Raw genomic sequence first — 25,062 nt, forward strand, 5'->3', positions numbered from 1 at the left:
AAAAATAGATCCACATCTGCAACCCCGGTTTCAGCGCAGTGTGCTTAATCTGAATTTTATGGCTGTGATAGCAGATTACGGTGCCACTGACATAAGCCCTTGCAGCCCCAGTCACGGTGGCCACTGCGCATTTCAATACCTCCACCACTAATCTTTCCCCCACTGCTCCCATTCCCTGGCTGCTAATTTCACGCAGGCACTTAAACATGATGGATAATTGTGTTCTGCTTATCAATGTTTAATTTAAGGGCTGTTCCATCTGACCTGGATGCCCTCTGCAAGAGCTATGCCTCATTATTGATTTCATGGTCACACCTGTGACATTACCTGCTTTGTAGGAAGTAGACTTTGACATTCCTGTGAGGCTTTGGCAGCCAGAGCTAATTGTCAGAAGAATAATCGAGTCAGCAAAATCATTACAGGTGATCTGTGTGTTACCACTGTTTTATCTGCCTCTAATTAGGTGCAGGAGAGGTAACTCATCGCAGTAAGCATGCCGCACTAGGTTTGATGTCCACAAATAGAGCTAGATGAGCACAGGAGGGAAGTTATTCATTAAGAGCGGTGTTTCGGTGTGTCGGGGTCCTGTGCCAGCGGCATCTCCTTTCCCAGCGTAACGGGGCGAGATGCGATCCCGTGGGCATCGGTGGGATGTATCGGCTGGGTGCAAAGTCCGAGCTGCGTTAGGGCAGGACCGTGCGCAGGGGCTTTGGACCCGAGGCAGTAACCACAGACGTGCCGTGCTGCTGTTGTGCCGAACGTGGAGCAGTGTTCCGTACGTGATAAAGCCATATAATTTTTTTTAAGACATGCTTGTCTATTTTTTGGGGTGCTCTGCTGCTCTGTGCCACTGTCCTGGGCAGACTCTGGGTGAAACACACGTGACCCCAGGCACGGGGGGAGCAGGAGCCCGGTGATGGAGCTCGCCATTTTCCTGCTAATGGGTTTGTGTGTGTGTTCGAGCAAAGCATTTTCTTTAGGATAATGATTGAAACAACAGGGTTAGCATTATCAAATTCTTCACCGGGCAAAGGAAAGCTTTTCTAAGCAGGAGCTGGATTTTTCAGAGGAACAGTCAGTTCTGGTAACAGGTTTGACTGAAATGGGCTGAAACTTTGGGTTCGCTTCCCAGAGATGAAGCAGCTCCTAAAACACCATGTCTGCCAATTAATTGGTTTTGATTTCTCCGGTGTTAAGCAAATGCATTCCTGGCTGTAAGGCAGCATTCCCTCACTTCTGGGGTAGCTAGTGCCCGGTGCGGCAGGGAGGCTGCCAAAGGCCATCGATGGAGAGAGCGATGCGTGGTGGCTCCTGAGGGGCAGCGGGACAGCCCCTGGGGGTCCTGGCAGCAGAGCAGCAGCCGTGCAGGTCCCTTCCTCTGCTACCGACATTTGCAGGCACTTAATGAAGGCAGTGCCATGTGCCAGGGCCAGGAACTGGATCTCAGGGGCAGGCGCCGTCCTTCTCCCGTCGTGCCGTGGGATCCTGGAGACTGCACGAGGTCATTTCGGAGGGAGCACAGCCGAAATCCAAGCCCGATCCGTCCAACTTGGCTGCCTTTCGGAACAGGTTTGCCCATTCTGCTGGTGCATGGCTGTAGTCATGACACAGCACCCCTGCGTGAAGCCAGGATCGGGATTCCTCACATATGGGTCTGCCGGGCAAGGGGCTGCAGACCTGTAGACTGAATGGGACGGTGCTGGAAGAGCCCACCCAGCTCCTCGCGTGATCCCGTGGGCAGGTCGCAGTGTGCTGGTGTGGTGGCATCTCTTCATCTCCACTTCGCCCAGCATAAACTTGCATTTTTCAAAATCATTTTCTGGAAAGACAGGAAGAGTCAGGTGAGACAGCAACCTCTGCATGAAGCTGGGGAGCAGCGGGGGGGACTCCAGTCTGTGCGGGTGGGCAGGTCTGGTGGGGGTCCTGCTTTGGGCAGGGGTGCAGAGGGTGTGGGCACGTGAGATGGAGCCTGGGGAGATGCTGGTCTCTGCTGCTGGAGCACCCTGGTGCTGCTACCTTGGATGCTGCGCTACCAAGGGGTGCCTGCTACCTTGGATGTCCATTTCGGATGGGCTAACCCCTTGCGGTGATGCCTGCGATGTGAGCGAGCGTGCACGGGGGATTCGGCAGTACTACCAGGCTGGCTTTCCTGACACTGCCGACCTGTTGGCGTTGAACCTTTGTCTCTGGAGAGGTGGGATTACCCCATTAACCCAGTACACTGCCTAATCGTTGACCACGCTCCTGAGCTGATGGCAGTTTCCCGTCTGCTGTAAGCATGGAGCGGCGGGTGAAGGCTCGGTTTCCCTCGGTGCAGCCTGCAGCGTGTCTTGGAGAGTAAAATCACTGGCCCTGCTATTGCCGAGGATGGTTCTGAGGCAGCGGCAAAGGGGCTTTGTAAGCCCCCTCCCCACCACCTGAACCCCCTGCATTTTCTAATGTATCCTTTGCAGTAATTAATTACCTCTCCAGTGGGTTCATTTCTTTCATACTGTTACTGGCAATCAGTTAGATAAAGGCAAAAAAACATGTTGGTGCCCTGTGGTATTGAAAGTGAAGGGTTTTCACACTGTCAGGGTAATGAATTCTGCAAGGGTTTGAAGCACCTGAGCTTGGGGAAGTCCTCGTGTCATGTGTCTGGGAGTGACAACCCCCAGTGGTTAATTACTGCCATGGATGAGAGCTGAGCTGATAGCAAAATGAGATAATTTCATTAGTAGTTAAATTTGAAGTTAATTGGATTCACGTTTACATACAGTAGTATACAAAGACACACTTGGAAATGCTCTTTGCTGCCTTTTGATTTTTTTTTTGAGAAAGGTAGATGAACTGAAGAATACTTCTAAACCACTCCCTCGGTTTTTTTCACCATGGTTTGGAGACAGGAGAGTCTTTTGCTGCTGCATGCTGCTCTTTGCCCCAGCCAGCCTCGGGCAGCTTGTCCTGCAGCAGGGACATTTGCCGACACTCAGGCACTGCTTGCCACGTCTGCTCAGCGGGGTGTTGCTGACCTCTCCTGCAGCTGGTTGCAAAATAATTTCTTTTATGGAAGAAAATTACTTATTTGCACTTTTTTTGAGAAATGATAATTTGCTTTCAGTGCGAGTGTGCTGCCAGCTCCTGGTGAATGGAGGGTTGGACATTTATTGCGTATCTTCTGTGTGCAGAGCCAAGCACTTTGACATGTGGCTGCACCCTCCGGTCCCGCAGCGCCTGCTGATATTTTTATTATTCGGCATTGTCATATTCTGGTTTTTGGAGTAATGCGGGATGAATTCTGGCAGGGACATGCCTAAGACTGGAAATGATGTGCAACTTTTCATCCCTAGGGCGAGCTCATGATGATTGTGTATGTGTGGGAACGTCTGTAACAGAGGCATTTGCTCTGCTCCCCCCAGTGCCAGCCACGGTACTGGTGGTCCCCCATCCCATGAGGTACCTTTGCTGTCCAGCTACGTGGTCCCCGGCCCCAAGCCCTCTCCAGACCGGTCTCGCTGGCACAGTATGGAGTGTTTTCAGTTGGATGTGCTCCCTCAGCCTGCGACCTATTTGCAGGCAACCTCGCCACGCACATGCGCTTCGGCGTGCAGCAGGCGCGGGAGCTCTGCCGTGCTGCTCCTGCACTGGGAAGCCCCAGAGGAATGCGTGATCCCAGCGGCACGGGCAGATGCCGAAGAGCAGCAGTGGCTGCATGGAGGCTTTTTGGGGCTTTGCAGGGAGCTGGGACTCCAGGCTGACCACTTTTCTTGGAGCAGGAGAACTGGGTGTTGCGACCCTTGCAGTATTTTGGTGCCAGTGCTGTGGACAGGCACCGTCTGGCAGATGAAGTGCTTCGGCTGCTCAGGCTGCCGCGGGAGCCCTGGCTCCGTGGCGTGGACAGTTGTGAGCTCCTGCAGGGAAGCGTGGTACCCAGGCCCCTGCCCGTGCCTGTGCCCGTGCCATCCCCTCCTGTGCAGCTCCACACCACAACAAGGCAATGCTGATAACCCCTCGCTGCTACCTGCCCACCCGAGTGACTGCTTGGCCGCTCTGTCCCTGTTGTGGTACACCTGGTTGGGAAAAGTGTTTGAAACTTTGCTTACCATGAGGCAGCACTTTCAATCCCTCAGACCAACGGCAGCTCACTGGAGAAGTGGTGAACTTTTTTCTCCATTGGAGAGATGGAAAGGCTGGGACTTGGAGAGGGAAAGCAACTTGTCTGCAGCAGTACTTAAAACTGAAAATGAGCTCCTTTCCTCCATCTCCAGGATGGAGTCTTCTCCAGTCATCTTGACCTCAGGTCTCTTCTGCTCTGCATCATTGCGTTTCAAAGAGGGGTTATTTGCCTGTATCTGTGTGATGCTGTGGCAAAGGCTATGGAGTGCAGATAATCCTGCACTCACATTTTTGGCGCAAACACCACTTCTGGTGCTATTACTATTTTTACCCTGTCTCTGTCAACCTACTTCAAATCAGGCTTTGGTTTAGTTGCTGTCCTGGTGAATGGTGCACTTTGCTCTCTGGCTTGTAGAAATAGGATGCTGCAAGAAAGTGGCGTGCCACGTGGCACCAGTGCTCATGCGGTGGCAGCCCATCTCCTCAGCATCACACCTGGCTGCTGAATGCTCTCCTGAGCCTCCAGAATATGTTGCCTCCAGCTGAAGGCTCCAAATCCTCACCTGCTGGACTTGGCAGCCTGGGTCTGGAGTGTCCCAGGTGCTGCTGTAGGCAAAGGGAAGGAGCTTCACTCTGCTGGTGTGGTGGGAAGCGTCTGTGGCAAGGTCACCTATGGAGGAGACAGAGCTTGATCAGTACCTGGCCACAGTGGGGGAAAGGACATGCTTCCCATCCTGGGAAGGACACTGCCAGTCTCACTGCATCCTGCTCGAAGAACGTGGACCTATTCTACCTTCAGTAACACAAGCATGGTATATGGTGTGTGTTTTGAAGACAGCCTCCCTCGCACAGGTCTTCTAGTCCCTCTCCTCTAAGATATTTCTCCTCTGGGGGCTGGATGAGTGGTGGGTCTGAGCCGCCTTGCTGTTGCGCTCTTTGGAGATGCTCTCCAGTGACATGGAGGAGCTCAGTGAGGTGGCCTGGAGAGGGTGGCAGGGTGAAAGAGAAGGCAGGGTCTCCTTTGCCCAGACACCTCCTCCGGGCTGAAGGGGCATGAGAGCTGCCGTGTTCTCCCTCCATCACGGAGGTGTGCCAGTTGCAAGCCAGGAGATAACTGCTGAAGGTAGCAGCACTGCTGGGGCTACCCCCCTCTCTATGGGGAGGCCACTCCAGGCAAGACTTGGCAAGGTATTTGGGTACCTGAGGCTTCAAGCAGTGGCCTCGTAGTGTTAGCAGAAGTTGTTCTTGGAAAATTCTGGTCATACTTCTCTGCAGGCTGGAACTGGCAGCTGAGCTGCTCTGTCCCGCACGATGCCAGCCCAGCGAGGCAGGGAGAGAGACAGTTCTGCCCACAGCCACCCGTGCCCCATATCCAACTTTAGGCATCTCAAATGCCCTTAAGAAAGCCCAAACCAAAGGTACTGAGGAATAAGTGTGTCTTGAAGGACATTGGTCTCTATGTCTCTGTGGCCCACTGCTAAACTGCAGATGTTCACTTCTTCTTGGCTGCTTTGCGCATGTAGGGTGGGAACACCCTGGGAGGGAGGCTGCTTCTTACCCTCTCTTTGTGCCAGGGTTATTAATGTTTTTCTGAAATAAATTATTTCACTGCAGTTGAAACTTGCCAGTATTGGAGGAAAATCTTCTGCAGGACAGAGATGCTCCACCCCTTTTTTTGGGGGGGGAAGCACATCGGATGCAATTGAGGGGACAAGGTGGGGTTGCAGCACTTGCCACTGTGCCCTTGGTTTTTGCCAGCCCCCCCTTGGCCACCTCCCAGCCCCTGCCTGAGACCTGGCTGCAGTGATGCTGCTATAAACATTGTTGGCAAGTGCCAGAACTTTTGATTTGGAAATGGGATGCAATGGAAACCAGACCAGACCTGTAGAACAGACCGTGAATGATGTTGTCTTGACTTATGGAGGAGCTGAGATGCTACTTTTCTTGGTGTCTGCAGTGGTAGCTACTTTGTTCAGTGCCCTTGACGATGATCCTAACCATGCTGAGTGTGATGGTGGCTTTGGAGAAAGTGAAAAATGTTCTAATGCTTCAATATATTGAAAACAATTGTAAGGCAATATTTTTTTCATTGAGGACAGGGGAGTGGTCAGTGTGGAACAGGATGGGAGGGGAAGATCACCCGTTGGGCCACAGACCTGGGCACCTTTGGGAGACAAGGAGTCAAGCCCGTTCCACGGTGACACTACACTGCTGAAAAAGGGAAGAGCAGTGGTGGTCCTTCTTGGGTCTATGGAGGGCTCCTGGGTGGTGGTACCTGTGAGGAGGTCATGTTCTTCTGTGTTAGGGACAGCCCTTAGTCAAGGGACGGCACCTCCTGCCAGTGCTGGGGGTGAACTTTGCTTCTGCGACCAAATTTATGTAGATCGCAGATGCTCCTGCCTTCCCTAGGCTGTAGAGATGACATAATCAGGGTTTAATTTTGTGCGGGAGAGTGGGAAGCAGGGCAGTGACAAGGGGAGAACATTTTAATCTAAAAGAGCCATTTTCTGCCTGCATTGAATAATTAGAATTCATGATGCCCTTCCGTAAGGGATCTGGCTTCCCCCTAGAACTGGAGAGCAAATTAATCAATTGTTTTGAACGTTAAATTCTTTCAGGATGTGGATGCACCATAAATATTCCGTAGGAAGGGCCTGAGAGGAACGGCGCGCATCCCGATTTGTGGATGCAGAGCGCCGAGGAAAGTGGGGCATGTGCTGAGAGATTGCTGCAGCGATGCCCGCGTGCCAGGCGCTGCCGGAGCATTTCGGCACGGACCCCTTCGTCTGACGGGTGCGGTGGGGGAAGCGGCCTTTGTGGCCATGACCGGGGGGTGGTGAGCAGCAATTTGCAATAACTCGCGTTCCTGTCTCTCATCTCATCAGAAGAGGTCTCATTTCTTGGATGATAACGCAGAAAGAAAGATTTCAAAATCTTATTTTTAGATCAGTTCGAAATGAAATCGTGGCTCAAAATCTCTTCCAACCAAAAAAGTTAAAAAATGGTTTTGGCTCATGGGAAAACATTTACTTTCAACCTCTCCAAGCTCTAGAGACTTGAAAAAAACACCGTCATAAAATCAAATGTCTACAGAAAACGATCTGAACACTAGGTTCTGTGCATTTCTTCTCATCAGTGGTGCTAAAATCAGCAAAGTCTCGCAACTTTTCTTGTTGATCTGACGTGCCACGTTTTGGTGAAGGAACCTGCGCTCACAGTGACTTTTGCTGGTGAACCGGCTGGTTTGGGCCAACAGCAGCTCGGAGCCAGCTGGAATCGGAGCGGTCCCTGCTGTCCAGAGGTTAGAGGAGCTTGAGGAAAGGGCCAGGGGCTCCCTGCAGCCCACGGTCCCTTTCTCTAACCTGAATTGCACACTCAGCTTTTCAGAGCTTGGTGCCTGCACTGTGCTGCTGCCTCAGACCCTCAGTTTGGCCAGAGGGGCTAGTCCCTGCCGTGAGGGTCCCCTCATTCCTCCCAGTCTCTGGAAGAGCTGGCAGGATGGCGGAGGGCACCGGCAGCGCCGTCCCTTGCCGGGGCGGTGGTAGATGCCTGTAGCAGAGCGGTGGCCTGAGCAGCGTGTGATGCTCATGAGGAGGGGATAGCAGCCCCGATGTCCAGCTGCAGACCCCTCCGTGGTGTCCCAGCATAGAGGCTGTCAGGTGCCTGAGCACTTTTTGAAGGCGGCTTGTCCCTGGATAAGTGGTCTGCCCGAGGATGCTGTGGGAATCCAGGAGAAGACCATGGGTGGGCTCCAGGGTTCCCCCTGTGGTGAGGGATGGTTCCTTGGTGGTGGGATGAGAAGATCATCCCTTTCTCCTGGTGGGCCACCTGTGGCCACAGCAGGCAGTGGTTTCCCCAAATTCCTGCAGCAGCCTGCAGGGACGGTGGCTATCCTGGGATCCCCACGTGGGAGCAGGATCTAGGCACGGTTGGGATATCACTTCTGCAGCATTTTGCGAGCTGTGCTGTCTGCATCTCCCGTCTTTGCTCCGCCGGCAGCGACATGTCCCAGGCAACGCTGGGAGCTGTGCCTGGGAGGGGGGGGTAGAAGAGAGGGCACCCCGGCCCCCCCCGGTCCGGGGGCAGAGGGAGGTGGGGGCCATCCCACTGCCTGCTTTCTGCTGGGTTATTTCCATGGAAGACCTGTGGGTACTTGAATAAAAAGCCACGTTTCTGTGGTCTAAGAGCACTACGTCAGGCTGTGTCTGCAAATCTGAGCCTTCTTCTGGCACCACAGCGAAGTATATTTTAAACTGCCTTCATGTCTCAATGTCTTGCGTTTGTTCTTCTTTTTAACTGGCTTTGATAAGAGATGAAAGCAATATGTCCGGCATTGTATTTAGATCTCTGCAAACCATCAGCCTGTGCACCGTGATTTTCTGGAGAGTTTTCTGAGAAAGTGTCATTAAGATCAGTGTTATTTCACATTTTGCTGTTTCTGACTTTACAAATCTGGGCTTTGGAGGAACTTGGGAATAAGGGCGAGCAGCTGGAGTTCAGGCGGGCACGTTCCTCTCCCTGCAGAGCTCTGCTCTTCCCTTTCCCGTCTCTCACTTCGTCGTAGCTTTGTGGCAGCTCATAGAGAAAGCAAAACTGCGCCTGCCCTCCCTGCCAGGCTGGAAATCCCACGCTGGTCCTCGCAGAGCAGTGATGACAAATGCATGGCTGTGTTCTGGGCGCTCGGGGAGATGTAAAACCGTGTCCGCTCGTCGCAATGCTCACGTGGTGATTTGTTGGTTTGATTCCTCAGGTCGTGAGCTGGCAAGCACAACCCTCCCAGGATACCCTCCGCACGTCCCGCCTGCCGGACAGGGCAGCTACTCTGCTCCAGCACTGACAGGAATGGTGCCTGGTGAGTCTTCAAAACTTGGGGGGGCTGAGGGGGAGAGAGAAATAAAAGGAAAGGAAAAAAGACAGCATTTCAGAGGGAAAGTGTGGCACTCTGTGGATGCTCCGCACTAAAGGCGAGCACGAGGCAGAAGCCGCAGTGCTGAAGGGGAAGGGGAGGTGTGGAGTGGTCCTGAGTGAAGGAAGACCAGGCTCTCCAGCGCGGGAGGTAATCCAGCCTGTAGACTGCCAAAACAGATCATTTGCACCGGGATGCTGAAAGAGACCCCTGGATCCCCTCTGTGGAGCCTGGGGATTGCTCCATTTTGGACCGTGCCAGACTCTTCCCGTCTGACACAGGCTTTGCTCCAACCTGCCTGTTTCCTCCAAATACGCTGTGTTCTTCCACGCTGTCCCAGCGGGGAGGTCACCAGCCCTTGGGGGCTGGACATGTCCTGACCTTGACATTTCTCTGTGCAAAACTGCGCCCATCCAGCTGCCTCCTGGGGGATGCTGAGTTGTCCTCAGGACACTGTATTTCTGTAATTTCCTTCCCCTTTTGGAGCCTCGCGGTGAGAAATGCCCGGTGGCATCAGCCAGCCGGTGGCCAGCGCTTGCCTGTGTGGCCAGTGGGAGCGGAGGGTGCGGGAGCACCGGGAGCAGGTAGAGCAGGGTCTGCAGGCGCAGAACGTCATCGTCGCAACCCTCCGTCGCTGTCGGCTGCAGATCCCCGCATCGCCCACAGTCGACAGACGTCAGCGGTGGTGAGGGTGCAGTGGTGGGAGCACCCAGCTGGGCTCCCTCCTGCCTGAGCGCTGGAGGTCAGATACTGCTGGAAATCATTTATTTCAGCTTGAAAGAACTGCTGGGATTTGTCCCCAGGCTCTGTCACCTTTGGTCTGGACATGACAGGCACTGCTGGCTATGAGGGAAAGCGGTATTCTGAGCCCCAAATATATATGTTAAAAGTCATGAATGTGGCCCTTAAGTATCATATGATTTAAAAAGCAGTGATAACTTGGGGATTCTCTTTCTTTCCCCTATTGATTTCCAAGCCTTCAGGACATGTAAGCCAGCTCTTTGGAGTCAGCAAGGTCAGAGAGTTACCGAGGAAAATCCCTCAAAGTGGGATTTCATCTGTAATCACATGGCTCTGGGAGGTGGTGATTTAGAAAAAAGTACTCATAATAGGAAAGTGGGAGTTGGTGACAGTGATTTGGTCTCCAGGCTTTTTCAGGGTTAGTCTTTGTTACCAGCCTTGATTATGTTCTGCAAATTGCTTTCTACCACATTGCTAAGGAGTTAAAAAAAATCAACCCTTTTATGTGTGTATTAGACTTAGAAACTGGCTACGGAAGTTAGATCATAGTTTGTGCAGAAACCAATTTTTACCCATAAAATATAACCTCAGAAAGAGCTGCTGAGAGGGTAGCAGATGCAGTTTGTGAGAAGCGAGAATAAAAAGTGAACATCTGAAAGCAAGCCTTGCTTGACAAGAGCGTGAGGTTTGGTCCTTGTTTCACACTATGTCTCACGGACACGCATATAGACGCTGTTATTGGGTGCGTTTCTTCTGCTGAGCCAGACCTGCCTGAATGCAATGGCACAGCTGACTGCTCACGTCAGGTGAAGAGCTGAACTTGCATCAACTCTTCAGCACGACCACAAGCGGTAATCATGCCTTAAAGCATGGGGAGCAGCAGGCTTGGTTGGTTGTGTCTGTGTCTCGGGGGGGCAGATGTCTTGCCCCACCGGTTCCCTCCTCTCCTGCCCAGTCCCTCCTGGGCTGGTTTTTCACTGATGCCCCGAGCCCCCCCCCCCCCCCCCCCCTCACTCCAGGGGCATCCTCCTGCTGAGAGTGAACATCTGAAAGCCCAGGTGCATTGGACCCATCATGGAGATTCAGAGGCTTTTAGAAATCTTGTGGGAATCTACTGCCTTCTTTCAGAGCACCTTTCACTGAAAATCTGGCTGTGACCCCCAGTCCTTCTTTTGGGGGGATTTACCAGCTGTTCAGGAGCAGATGCCAGGGTGGGATGGCAAAACTGCAGGACATGGGGGTTGGTGGTGCTCAGCCAGAGGAGTTGCAGTGAGGGTTCGGTGATGTAGAGTCATTTGAGCCGATTTTCCTGGGTAATAGATTTTATTTTTAACTACACATAGGCTTGTGTGACCCATTATATTGAATAACTGCACTGTTCCTCTCACTGGTTCCTTTAATAACAACCTTCTGCTCCAGCTAGTGTGAAGGTCAGCTGCAATTCCTGTAGGTTCTCCTTCTCATTTAAGTGAGAATTTGCTAACTAGCATCCAAAATACTTTCTCAATCCTTCTTTAACTCCTGTCTTTTGCAGGATCAGTTTCAGAGCCTTGCTAGGGAAAACACCACAGTCTCCCAGGGGCTGACCGTGAAGCAGGTGACGGATCCAGTCTGGTGCTGTTGGCACATCCCTGCTTGTACTGAAATGGCCAAATTGCCTTGCCCAAGCAACGGCCCACGTTTGTTGTACCAGGTCTCAGAGATTCGTTTCACGACCTGCCGCTGCCTTGTCGTAGTTTTCAGAGCCTCTGCTAGAAATGTGCTTCCTTGATAAGATTTTTAATTGTTAGCCGTGAATTTCTGCTCGTAATTAAGTAATTGTGTGAGTTAAGTGCTTAGAGACGTGGGAGAAATGTATACATGATAAGACATAGGCGGTGTTTTGTTGCATGCTTGTTGCTGCTGCCATCGCTCGTGCTTCTGTGAGTAAACCCATCCCTCGCCGCTCTTCTGGTGTTTGTCCCACATCTGCCAAGGCTCTGTAGCACGCTTGTGGGGCAGGGGAGACCACCCAGCTCCCTGGCATTTCCAGGCTGGAAGCAGGAGCTGTGTGGATTCAGCTTCTTGCTCTGTGCTTATCTCTTCTCCAGCTCCTGCGCTGTTCATCTGAACAGGAGAGGCTTCTTCCCCCACCAGCCCTGGGTCCTTCCCTGCCTCTCCCACAGGCATGGATGCACACAGGAACCTGTCCCCGCTGCATCCCCATGCCTGGCACAAACTCCTGGTCCATGGTCTCAGATCTCCTCCCTTCCTTCCCTGCAAAAACAGGGGCGTGCATATCAACAGGGGATTTCCTTTTTTATGTGGCTGGTGAATGTACTGCAGCCCAGAGAATAAATTAATCAAATACTTTTCTCTAAAGGAACCAAGCAAACAAACACGTAGCTCTGATTTAAGTAAGTCCAGAGCTTTATGAACCGAGAGCTGGCATCGCTTGAAGCTCCTGTAAACACGTTCCCGCAGCAGGTCACTGGCCCTGCATGCTTCTTATGCCTTTTCGTGGCTGTTCCCCTGTAAAGGTGACCCAAGAGGACCCAAGAAGCTCCAGCAGACCGCAGTGCTCTGATGCCACAGGGCACAAGTGAAATGCTGCAGTGCGGACGGATGGGCAGATAGGTGGGAAAAGAACTGCTTGGATGGTCAAGCTCGGAGGTGGTGGTTAATGCCACGCTGCAGCTGGATGCTGGTAGCCTGCACAGTGCCACAGGGTACAGCCAGGGGTCTGTCCTGGTTAGCACCTTCATCCACAACTGGGAAAGAGCACACCTCCTCAGTTTTTCAGATGATGCCAAACTGAGGAGCGCTGTCAGTATGCTCCAGAGTAGAGTTGTCACTTGGAAGCACCTAGGCAGGCTGGGGGAAGAGCATGAAATCCAACAAGGGCTAGCATAAAATCCTGCACCAGGGAAGGGAGCACTTTGCAACAAAATGGGTTTGGGACTGCCTGGCTGCTGGAGGGACACCGGGGATGCGGGCGGACCGGGAGCTGAGGATCACCCTGCAGTGTGCACTGGCAGTGAAGATGACTAGCAGGATCCTGGCCAGGAACTGGAGGGAAGGGATTATCCCCCTCACTTGGCATTCATGGACTCACAGTGGGAATAGTGCAGTTTTGGCCCCCCCAGCACAAAGAGGCAATGGGCATAAGTTGAAACAAGCAGGATGCAAACTGGGTATGAGGAAAAGCTTCAAACTTTTCGCCCACAAGGAGGGTCCAGCGGTGGAAGAGTTCACTCAGGGAGGCTGTGCAGTCTCCATCCTTGAGGGTTTTCAAGGCCAGACTGGATGAAGCCCTGAGCATCGTGGTCTGGCTTCACTGCTGATCCTGCTGTGAGTAGGGTCTAGAGACCTCCCGAAGTCCCTTCCATCCTGAAATGCCCCATCGTCCTGTGACTCAATATTTTGATGATGGCCCTGCTGAAAATGTGCTGAAGAATCAGGAATTCATAGGGTTCTGCCTGATACTAAGAGCAAAGATGGAGTCAATAAGCTGTTAACAGGAGGAGAACAGGTCCCTCTCTGGAAAGCAGTCATGCCGGCAGTCCACACAGGTGCACAGATGGGACAGCTCTGCTCCAGACCCCAATCGCCATTAAACAACAGAGCCATGTATCCCCCTTGGATTCCAGAAGGAGCTGTATGGACAGCTTCCCTGTCACAGGGGAGTGCCTAATGTCTACACAGGGACCAGGAGGAATCACCCTCCACCTTCCCCCTCCCACCTGTGACCATGGTCTCATCCCACTGCAGACCCTGGCTCAGCATCCCCTGTCCACCCGCGCTTTGTGCCCGGCTTGCCTTCTCCTCCGGGAGACAGGGGATGAAAGGAGGAAAGCATAGAATCGGTGACTGTTGGTGAATATTCCTGGATGCATTGGGAGCAGGGAGGAGATCGACAGCATCATGTAGCATCTCTTGTGGGAAGCCACGGGGTCCGGGGAGCAGCCACCGCCTGCCCACCATCTTCACCTGCCCACAGCAGCTCCCAGAACAGCTTGCCCAAAGTGGCCACTTCTCTTTAATCCTCGTCGTCTAGTGGCTTATGCCTTGAAGCATGAGAGTTTATATCCCTTGTAAATGTTTATTTTGTCTAATGTAGCTCCCTCTCTGTTCTCATTATCTATTTAGATGTTTAATCCACTACTGATTCCTACTAGATTCGTGGTCTCAGTACCACCTCAGAGCACATGATCCCACAGGTTAATGAGATGCTATGTGCAGAAATTATCTCCAATAATTTGGTGTTACTGTTATTATTTGTTCACACTGTGATTGTGCCCCTAATGTGCTGCCACTTTAGAAACACAGAACGGTGATTTCCCAGCAGCCTTCCCTTTGTTTCCTGGCTGGCTGGCAGGAGCAAACTGCGTCTTCTCCATCTCATCCAGGACTGGCAGCCTAGAGCTTATTGCCACCCAGCTTTACTTACTCCTTTCCAAAGAGGCAGTCCCAGGGCTTTTTGGCTTTTCTGATGGAGGTGGTGCTGCCTTCTGCTTGCAACTTCTGCTCTCTGCTACCTTTGCTACCTCGCATCTGCAGATTTTGGCTTCAGGAGCATGGCAGCAGCTAGTTGGGAGCACATCAGTGGGAAATGCAGTATTTGCAGGGATTTTACTCTGCGACCTATGTGGATGACCCAGAGCCTTTTTTGAGGTGAAGTATTTGAAAGGGAGCGCAGCCGCTGGAGCGATAGTTAGCTGGTCCCAGTGAACTGTTTCCATACTTCCCTCACCTTTGGGAAGCTGGACCTTCCCTCCAGCACCGCTCCTCATCCTGCCTGGGCTCTGGTGCACTGCTGGCTGGGGCTGGTGTGGCGATGGGGACCAGCGCTGCTTGCTTAGGTTTTTTTCTTGTTCTGCAGTTGCTCCACACACCACCAGCTTGTTTCCAGCACCGGGTCAGGTCTCTCTCCACAGATCACTGTTTGTGTATGTAGGACTGCTCCCGAGACGTGTCTGAAGGTCTGTGTCCTCCCATATGTGAGGAAGACAGTGGCAATGGGACAGAGGAGAAGACATGAGGAGCGGTGCTGGAGCTGCAACTTGTGTGCCTGCTCTGAGGACCACCATCCCAGGAGCTGGGTCCTGCTTGGGTCCCTGCTGGGGCCAGGGCAGGGGGGCTCATGGCAGTTCCCATGGTTGGGACAGGGGCTCGGGCAAACCATCCCAAACTTGCCCTCGCCATCAGGCTCATGGTGCCATGGCTGAGCTGGAAAAAGGTTATGCTCAAGTAGTCGTGATCATTCACTTAAATACTTATTCCAGTTCCTGTGTTAGAAGTGCTGGGGCAGCAGCTGCTGCTGACCCCCGGTTCCTGTTTCCCCCCTCTTCTCTCTCCCCATCTCCAGGGATGGAGCCCCCACCTCGCCACCCGTTCTCCCCTCCCCGGGACTCTCATTCACCCTGTCCTCTCCTCTCCTGGTGGGCCCTGCACGCTGGGTGACAGGAAAGGGTAGACTGTCCGGAATAGTGATGCTGAAAATATAGTCATTAATGGGACTCTCGAAACCCAGATGTCCTTTCTGAACACCGGTAATTTGTTTTTAATGAAAAACCATGCAGTGACCCTGAACAAATGAATTTCCTTTATATGAAGTCTATGTGCAATTACCCGACTAAAGGGACCTGAAAACAGTGACATTCAAAACTGGGCTTTGAAGAGAAAAGCGTAAAAAATAGCAATGCTGTCATAGCAATCTTTTATCTAGGAGAATCTGCTGGTTCTAACATGCAAAGCAGAAGGAGATGATGTTGGGGAAACAAAACACGTGGTTTTCAAAGGCATTTTTTCCTTGTGACTGGCAGATAGTAATGTCGAGGAGAAATGAGATGGTGTGACCTCTCCCTGTTGGGGCTGTTTCTCCCACCTGAGTCTGCAAGGAACAGCACCAGCACCCTCCCTGAACCCACTTGAACAGCCTGCGGCGAGGGGAGCAGGGGAGCAGGAACGCCAGCTTTGTGTCGCGACAAGGGTCGGGAGGCAGCGGTTACGATGTCTGACCTCTGGAATAAAGCCTGTAGGGATTGGTGGGGTTTGGTCCCCCGTGTCACACTGAAGATTTTCTTCATAGTTATTTTCACGCGTTGATGTTATTTGTTCTGGGTCTGCCTTTGCCAAAGTTTTGTGATAGCGTTTGGTAATCCCCCGACGATACTTGAAAGTGAGGCAGCTGGGAGGTAAAACGCTTAAAAACAGGGGCAGAGAAAGGAAATTACAGTATGTGGGATTTCAGAGGGCATTGGTGGCACAGCCTGAGCCATGTCCTCCTCTGATGTACAGCATAAAGCTGAAACCGCTTGGTTACTTGGACAGTGATGCTGTTGTGGCCAGAGAAAGTAAAACGAGAGTCAGGCCCTTTATGCTAGAAGGACCTAAAGCACGTGAGGAGTAAGCCTTAATGTTTCTTTGGTGAAGTGGAAAGTTTGCAAGTTACCTGCTTGGAGCCTCGAGGTGACTCCTAAGTCCATTTGCCATCTGCTCCACCTGCTTCGTGCTGCTGTTGCAGCAGGGATGTGTATGTCTGCTTGGATTATGGGCACTTACTTTTTTTGTGCTAGTATTGCCACTTTTTGCAGCTCACGTAGCACAAACCCAGCCATCACCTGACATGCCCCAAAAACACCTTCACTCCCCTCAGATGCACACAAAAGCACCCATGGCTTCCACTGCCACAACCAGAAGACCTGCTGCCAAAGGACAGAAGTACTGACATTTGGCGTTCTCTGGTTAAACGAATTTACTGGTTTTTCCCAAGTCCAGGGCTGCCTTACAAAGGTGCCTCCCCACCCTTCTGTAATCTTGGAAGAGAAATCCCGGAGAAGTTTCATCACATATGATGGAGCAAGTGATGTGCCATCACAAGTATCTTGGGGCAATACCAGATTGCAAATCAACTGACAAATGATTCCCTTAATTAATAATGAAGCAGTTAAGTAAATGGTATGCGTTTATCTGCTGCTCCTGTACATTTTGAATGAGGGTCTGCCAGCATCTTGGAAGCCTGGAGAAATGTTTTGGTGTTCATCTCTCAGGAATGTAATTACCGTGCTTGCACAGAATATAGATAAAATTTATATTGTTTTCAATATGATGTTGTCAGATATTATTTCATTAAATTGATTTAGAAATTACGCTGGAGAGGGCAAGAAGGTGAAATGTTGGGAAGCCAACAGCCTCTGGATCTGCTGTTCCCAAACCCGCCTTCCTCTTACAGACCCGATCCTCAACTGGGGTCAATTAGTCCCGACCCCTGACTGCCGAGGCTCTCTGCTGCTTTTCACCAGCTGAGGATGTGGTCCCAAGTGTCCCATGTGCAGCAAAGCCGGTCCCGTCTGCTCTGCGGGCTCCCTCTGCTCTGGCTGTAATTTCTGCCTCCTCCCATCGAGGTGAAACGCTGTGCATATCTAAACATAAGTAAGCAAGGCGAAGTGTGTATAAACAAAAGGGTCCGTATTTAGGAGTGAGGAGGAGGAGAGAAAACATATTGTATTGCTCCACTCTTTGGAAATTTCTATGCATTTGTAATAACAAAATTACCATAATTTGCTCGTTAACGCAGCTAGATCAGTCAAGCATTGTTCCAAACATGCAGAGGCTGCTTCTCGCTCTAGGTCTGCCAGTGAGTTAAGCACGGTGGAAATTAGCATGCAAATAGCCCTAATTCGGCCGAGCTGTCAGATCCGCATTCAGCCGCTTGTTCCCTTTGAAATCCCTGACAGGAGCGGCTCAGGCAAGCCCACCCTCAAGTAGATCCAGCCAGAAGAGGTACCAAGGGGGCACCTCCTGAGTGACAGTTTGGCTACCTTCAGTCAAATCAATCAGTCGCGTCAGCCAGCAGCGGTGCACGGCGATGCCGGGGGGCCACGGGGCCTCGGGGGGGGTGGTTTCCAGCCAGATCTTGATGCCGAAACCATCCCCTCCCCACCTCGGGACAGTGCCGAGGTTTGGGGCTCCGGCAGCCCAAGCGATGCCGCCCGTGGGATAGGGCAGTGCTCTGTTCAGATACCCATTTTCAAATTAAGCCACTGTTCGCGGCAAAAAGCGTCGCTGTTGGGGACATTTAGCACTGAGAGAGGGAAGCCGGGGTCTGTGGTCATTTTTTCTGGAGCCCTACCCAGGACTCCTGGCTTGGCTGATGTTACGGAGCTTGCGGAGCATCATTGCGGAGGATGCTGCGCTGGGCAAAGTGGTGCACAGCCGGTGTCGGAGGGATGCTGCCTGCGGCACCACGGACGGGGAGGAGAGGGCTGGAGGCAACCAGCTGATGGCACAGGGCTCTGTCCTGAGTCTCCTGGGAAAAAGCCAACTGTAATTAGAAAGCCATGAGGTCTAAATTAGTTCTGATTTTGGGAAGTTGTGGTTTGGATTAGTGAAGCAGAGGACCAAAAAGCCAGTTAAGGTGTCCCGAGCTGCACACAGGCTTTGCCTCCGAGGTGGGTGCTGCACCACCGATGGGAGCTGACCCGGACTGGCTTGTGCTTACAGGGCTGAACTCAACCCCTTTGCTCGTGACGAGGTTTCTCAGACCAGAGTAACGACCATGCGAGAGCACACGAAATGCTTTATAACTTCTGAGCGTTCACCTTCTTTACGCTTGTGTCTCCTTATGTTGTGCCAGTACGCAGAGTTTAAAAAATCGGAGATTACAAAAGCATCGTGGTTACGAACAGCAGGTTGCCGGAGCTTTGAGCACCGTGGTGTGCCCAGCATCTGCCGTGGCCACCGGTGGTGGCTCAGGCGCCGGACCGGCTCCGCGCCTCACGTGCTGGCTGCGTGTGGAAGCCGTACCCAGCCGCCAGAATCGATCAGGCGCTTACCTGACAAACCGTGTTTGACTATGAGCAAGTGCCGAGATCCCCAAAGTAAGTGGAGTGGAAAGCACTTCATGGCCCGCTGTGTCCACCAGCAGGAGCGTGACGCGGCTGCTGTGTTCCTGCTGCACCGCGCCGTGCCAGGAGCGCGTGGTGACACCCCGAAAAGCGGCAGCCGGTAGCAGCGGAGGGAGAGCAGAGTCTGTATTCCCGTCACATCCGAGCTCTACAGCCCAACTGACGAGTGCTTTGTTGTGCAGTGGGTGCTGCGGAGGATGCGGTTTCTCTTCTCCTGGGCGTTAGACCCCGGGTAGCCCATCTCCTGCCCACGTTGAACGCCCCGTGGAAGGGTTGGCTTCTTGTGGGTCATTCCAAGCCTGGGTTTCTGTGCATACTGAAAGGTCTATGATGATTTCCAGGCTCTGGACAATAGCCCGAGGGATTCAATACCTGCCCAGCTTCCTGGTGTTAGGAAACACTTTCCAAGTTGTCCTGGGATGGATTGGATGTCTCCTGCTTTCAGCATTTGTGTGGCCAGGGGAATGTTGGAGACCAGGTCCTGCACCCAGGCACCCCTGGATCCATGCATCCTCCCCTTTGCTGCGGCCGGATGACCTGTGCGGTGGTTTTGGGGGGTTTGCAGCCACTGTCTTGCAGAGTGTTGTTTATGAATTCAGCCTTTTTACCACTCGCTGGACTTGTTTTCTGAGACTGTAGGCTTGATTTCTGTGTGATGATTGCTGGAGGGAGTTTGCTTGCAGTTAGGACTGTTTGAATATAGAACATCTGCCCTGCGGTAAACTCCAACGCTCAGAACTGATGTCTATTGCACAAATTGAAATTAAATATTTTAGGAATTAAGTATTCTCTTTCCAGGAGTTTCTGGACACATTGAGACTTTATCAAAACAAGTGAAAATGCCAAGACATTACAATAGATTGCAATGCAGTACGATGCAATGTAATATCAGTGCAAAAGGAACAAAATGGGGTAGTGGAAAGAAAACCAAATTAAGCGAAAAATTTTAAGCAAAATGACATGCTTTAGTAAAAATGAAGGAATGCACTCCAAGGACTGCCCGATTTCCATGGCAGAACTTTCCTCTGAAAACACATTTTAAAGTGGAGGCTGTGAAACTGTAGGAAGCAGTGTTTGTGTTGTAAAACTGTTGTGTGTGCACCCATGTTGGGCAGGTGTAAACCTCTGCACAGAGGGGTGCAGGTGGGGAGAGTTTGAGGACGTGTCTCCTGCGTGCCCTGCTCATGGGCTGTCTGTCTGTGCCGGGAGAAGAGAGACAGCCCGGATGGGGAAGTGAGAATTCTCCAGAAAGAAGGATGTGTTTGCTTATTTCTAGCAGCAAATATGGCACTGGGGCACTTTGATTGAAAATAAATCATCTGTCACCTGTGACTGCCATAGATTTGGGACCAGGCTCTGCACTGACTGCAGAGTAAACTGGGAAATGTAAACGTAACCCCCTTAATTCCTACATAAAAAGACTAAAAAGAGCACTCTGGTCCTGACTTGATGTCCATTTAGCAGCAGATGCACTAAATCCCGCCATTCTCAGGTAGCAGCAGCAAAGGTTGCTTTGGCACACAGACACTTTGTCACAGAATAAATAACTTCCAAGTGTACACCGATGTTTTACTTACATGGAGAGATGTCCATGGATGCCACGGTGGGATAAGCAGTGCCCAGGTGGGAGAAGGGGCTGTTTGCTGTGTCGGTGAGAGGCAATGGGCACGGGGTGACAATACCGCCTTGTCTTCTCTTCCTCCGACAGCCTCCTTCAGCACGAAGGAGCCACCTCAGCCCAGGCTGTCTAGTCTTTGATCTTGGACATTTACTGAAGTCAGAAAATTTAATGCCAGCCCTCGGCGAGTAGCCCGGTCCTGTGGAGGTGTGCCCAGGGCTGTGGGATGCATGGGGAGCCATGGGTCCGCCCCATGGGATGTGCCACAGCAGCCACCGTGTCCTCGAGCATCAGCCTGCTACGTGTGGGAGGAGATGGTCTGTCATCCCTTCCCCACCACGTGTTCTCTTCCTCAGCACAATTTTTGGCTGATTCAGCTGGATCAGGGCAGGCTAAGCAGCTGCAGACATTACTTGGAAATGGCTTTGGCTACAAAACGTTTGCCGGCAGAGCATCCGTCCCGCCGGAGGACCAAGCCGCCGCGCTCCCGGAGATTGACCTGAGATCGGCTGACATGTTTTTTCTCTGCATTAAAAGGATGACTGTAACGTGGATGTGGTGTAAAACCAAAGCAGTGCTGTGAAAATCAAGTGAGAAATTATCTGTCTTCTGTCACTCAGGCATTCATTTGCATTGTGTTTGGTGTCAGAAAGAAAAACTGACATCTCTGCTGGGGCCGTGTCTCTGTATTTCAGAGCGTGCACAAGCTCCCCGTGATGACAGAAAGAACCAGAGGGGGAAAGCAGACCCTGCTGACATGCTAAAGCCCCCGTCCAGGGGTGGCTGAAGCCTGGAGTCCAGCTGAAAACCTGGTCTTGCGGGCAGAAGGGATAAGATGCTGAGGTTTTGAGCGGCTCAGCCGGGAGGGCTCATCCACACGAGGGGTTTACACGAGGTCAAGAGACTTTTCCATCTGTCAAAGGTGCTGCCACCTTGGCTGAAAGGGCCGGATCTGACCGTCGCCTGGCATAGCTGGAGCTGCTGGCCCAGTCCCAGCTGAGCCGTGGCCAGCCCCTGGCATGGTCTGACATGGTCACCAAGGATGGGGACACCAGCGGGATGCCGAGAAGATGCTGGTGTGGGAGGATGCTCCTTCAGCCATACAGATGCTTTCCTGCCCCTGTTCACACCTGCATTTGCAGATAACTGAAGACTGCTTCCATGTCAGCAGCAATGTACCTTTGTCAAGCTACCAAAATGCTTAATTTCCAGACTTCACCATTTCCACACTGTAGCCCTGTTATTATAGCTCGTAACATTATATCTACTTCTGCTACTAGCTAAATTACTTGTGTAATTCCTGGAAGTAACTACACATTACATTATCATTATGAAGGCCGAAATCATAAAAAAGGCTAAAGTCAGGATGAAGCATGGAGTGGAATATTTTCATCTGAACCAAGCGCAACATTTCCATTACATAGTTTGGAGAACATCACCGCACAAGATACTTCTTGGCACTTTTTACACCAATTTGAGATGGAACCGTATTGTAAATCTTGGTGTTTTCTGTGAGACAGAAGTGTTCCTTTTTATCCCGCCTGCCCTACCAGCTGTAGCAACCGGCACAGAGCGGCACCGCGTTCGGTGCCAGCTCTGAGGCTCTGCGCCTGGGCTCGGTATCGCCGGCGGTGCAGGTTCTTGCTGCCAGATCCACCCGGCGTCCCCACAGGCTGCGTGCCGGTGGCTGGTAGAGAGGGCGGACGACTCTGCGGCAGGGAGCCGGGAGAGGAAAGGGGCAGATTCCTCATCGTCATTAATTGCAATGCCGTCTTCTGTGCAGATGAGTTGGGCAGTTGTCCTCCTGGTACAGGGAGATAAATCTCTCCTAATGCAGTTCCAATATGGTTGCTCTGTGGCACCACCTACCTTTGTTGTATTAAAGTTAAATACCTTTGTGTACAAAAGTTTAAAGTGCATAGCTAAAACCTATGTGCTTGCAATAATTGCAGATGTAAATCTTTTTGTCATCCTGCGAAGACTAGGTGAGGTATTTCATAAATATGTCAGAAGCAGCATTAAAATTTTATGGCAGGCAGCACGGGTCGAGAATAGTACAGTGACTTCACAGCAAGGTACGTCCACCTTAACCCACAACTCATTAGTCATTGATGGGATTTCTGTGCCTTGTAGCTTCTTGGAAATGAGGTAGTGTTACAAAAATCTGCATGTTACTGTTTTCTTAAAATATGACAACCTACTCAGAACCATTAAAAATAAAATTGTACATCTTTGAGCGGGTGCTAGTTAATATAAAGATAAAATAAGGGGGAAATACTGTCCAATCGGTATGATCATAAAATTATATACAACCTTCATTAGAAGTTAATTGGCAATCTTGATGGGACTGGGAACTTTGGAGAGACATTGTCTGAATGTGACCAAGTGCCTTCCAGACACAACTGCTATAAACTTCTGCTTGGCTGACGTACAGGGAAAATTAGCCAGTGTACGAGCTAATTTCATTTTGAAATCACTCGTGTGAAAGGTCAGGTGATGGTTGCACCTAAACCATTTGCTGAAGGATTAATCGGTGACCACAGGACATTACAGACATGAGTGGGATGTGCTTTCGGTGAGTATAAGTGTACTGGTGGAAGGGGTCATAGGTGTAATCACCGAACAATTGATCCGCTGGATTCTTAAAACGGATTTACCAGTGGATTTACAAGCCCATTTTCCCCTACACGTGTAAAGAGCGTGCACACGCCTGTGCGTGCGCATTGGCAGATCCTTGTGTCGGTGCGTGTCTGTCTGTATGCGTGGGCTGTATCTCTGCACGTGCACCCTCGCTGCTCCCAGGAGGAAACTGCTGCCGATGGTGCGGTCCCCGAGATCCCAGAAAAACACTGCCTGACCCTGCTGGTGGTGGTAGGCTCCCCAGTACCCTTGCTGGTGGATCCATGTGTGGTACCCCACCTGCTAATGGAGCAGACTCCGTGCCCCTGCTCAGAGCTGGATTTTGCCCCCAGCATCACTTTGGCCATCCAGGCAGGTTGCTGTGATGGTGTCTGTAGGTGTTTGAACATAAAGGGTATAGGAAGCGTTCTGGGGTTCCAGCCAGCAGGTTGTTCCTCCCGCTTTTAGGAGAGAAATGAACTTTAACAAGCAAAAGGTATTTCACTGTTTGTTCAGATTTGTTCAAGGAAGTTGTTGCAGGTGCTCAGCCACAGAAGCAGAGTGCTACTTAAACTGCTGGCCAGGGTAATTAACAGTCACCATCGCGTTTCCTGCCTGTTCTTTCAGCAAGCGGTACGGACACCGACTAATTAATTTTATGGCATTAATAGCGCTACCTGGGATCCTGTGAGTGCCTGTGTACTCATGGTTGGCCCGACTGTTGCAGTACATCACAGCTCCAGGGGCTTTGCCTTGGCTAGAGCTGAACAAAATTTTTGACATAGTTGTATTGTATTGAGTTTAAACAACACAGTTAGAGGGCTTAGTGCTCTAAGAACTTGGTGTTGTCAGGTTTTTTTCTCATTTAAAATCAAGAAATGAAGATTGTGTTCTGTGTAAGGGAAGTTTTGCTTGAAAATCATTTGTGAGGGCTGTTCTTTTGCTGAAGCCCATCACTTTCAATTCCATCCTCAAAAAAAAGTGGGGGGAAGTACTAATTGTACAGAAAGCATTTCCCCCTTTCCATTCATTAATGCTTTATTCACTTCTTTCCTGTGGGAATAGGTAAATTGCTGGATACGATGTCAGGTAAGCGAGGGTCCGCAGACCAGGAGCAGCTCCCATTTTGATGCAGAGCCCCTCAGGCGTTTTGAAAAGCAGCTTCCTTTTTTTCCAAACTGCTCATTGAAGAGGTTTTCCAAACTGGCATTTTTCAGTCCCCTTGGGAAACATTTCTTTTTGATTAAAGCTCCTTCCAGCCATAAACCACCCCGGCCCCGGCACTATGCGAGTTTGGGTGATGCTGAGCCTTCTCCCATCCTGCCGGCATCCTCCGCCAGCCACCGGTGGGGTCCAAGGTGGGCAGCGGCCGTGTGCCAGGATGATGCTGGGCTCCGGGTTGGAGAGAATCCCCCAGGGACTCCTTCCAGCCCTCAGGGGCTCGGCAGCCATCCTGAAATGGAAGCCAGAGGCAGGCAGTGATCTCCAGACGTGGGTACATCTTAGGGAAGCAGCGAGGGCACGCTGCCCGCTCCGTGCCCGCTGCCCTGAACCGTGGCCGGCGGGCGATGCGATGCGAGGCTGCCGTCCCTGCCTCAGTCTGCTCGACCCGTAATTCGTCCTGGTGCAGGTGCTGGTAATCCAGTCTTGATAAAATTTCCCAAGCCTGCCCTTCAAAGACTTGCCTATCAATCCTGCTTGCTTGTCCTGGGGTTTTTAGCTGGTTATCACCATTTTCATTGAGATAAATGGGATAGAACATGGCGAGCTTTTGCTATATATAGTGTATTTTTCTGCTCAGCTTCTTCCCAGGGGGAACATCGTTTCTGAAATACATGTTTTGTTTCAGAAGGGCTGTACTTCGGTAATTTTTCCCTTTTTTGCGCTTCCGTTTTTTGTAGCGCGTGGACTGCTCAGTCTAGAGCAGGCAGATTAATGGCCAGGTGTGCTTGGTCTGCGGAGCAGAAGGCAGAGTTATCAGTGTCCTTCCTCCTGTGGGACTTCTGTGGACAAGGAAAACACAAGGGACCAGGAGAAGATGTGGCAGATTACTGGTGGTCAACCTGTGGTGTGCCCTGGGTTTCTAGTCCCTCAGGTTAAACGCAGCTGATATTTACAGATTAGAGCAGTATAAATCACTGATCCTGTTGTTTGCTGATGAACATTAAAATTGGAGGAAAGTCCAGAGTTCATTC

The 25,062-nt window shown here is 51.5% G+C and overlaps 1 protein-coding gene across 7 annotated transcripts in view; it reads left to right on the forward strand.

Moving 5' to 3' along the window:
* The window catches only part of PAX5 (paired box 5), a 131,468-nt gene that overhangs the window by 91,350 nt on the left and 15,056 nt on the right, over nucleotides 1–25,062 (forward strand). For 4 of the 7 annotated variants that reach the window (XM_049795809.1, XM_049795810.1, XM_049795814.1 and 1 more), the window contains one exon: nucleotides 8,846–8,947. The exons of the other annotated variants lie outside the window; for them this stretch is intronic. In XM_049795809.1, coding sequence (XP_049651766.1) covers nucleotides 8,846–8,947 — 102 coding nt within the window. The remainder of the gene's footprint in view (nucleotides 1–8,845; nucleotides 8,948–25,062) is intronic. 7 annotated transcript variants of the gene reach the window in all.

Source organism: Accipiter gentilis, chromosome Z (assembly GCF_929443795.1).
Source record: "Accipiter gentilis chromosome Z, bAccGen1.1, whole genome shotgun sequence".
Lineage (NCBI taxonomy): Eukaryota > Metazoa > Chordata > Aves > Accipitriformes > Accipitridae > Astur > Astur gentilis.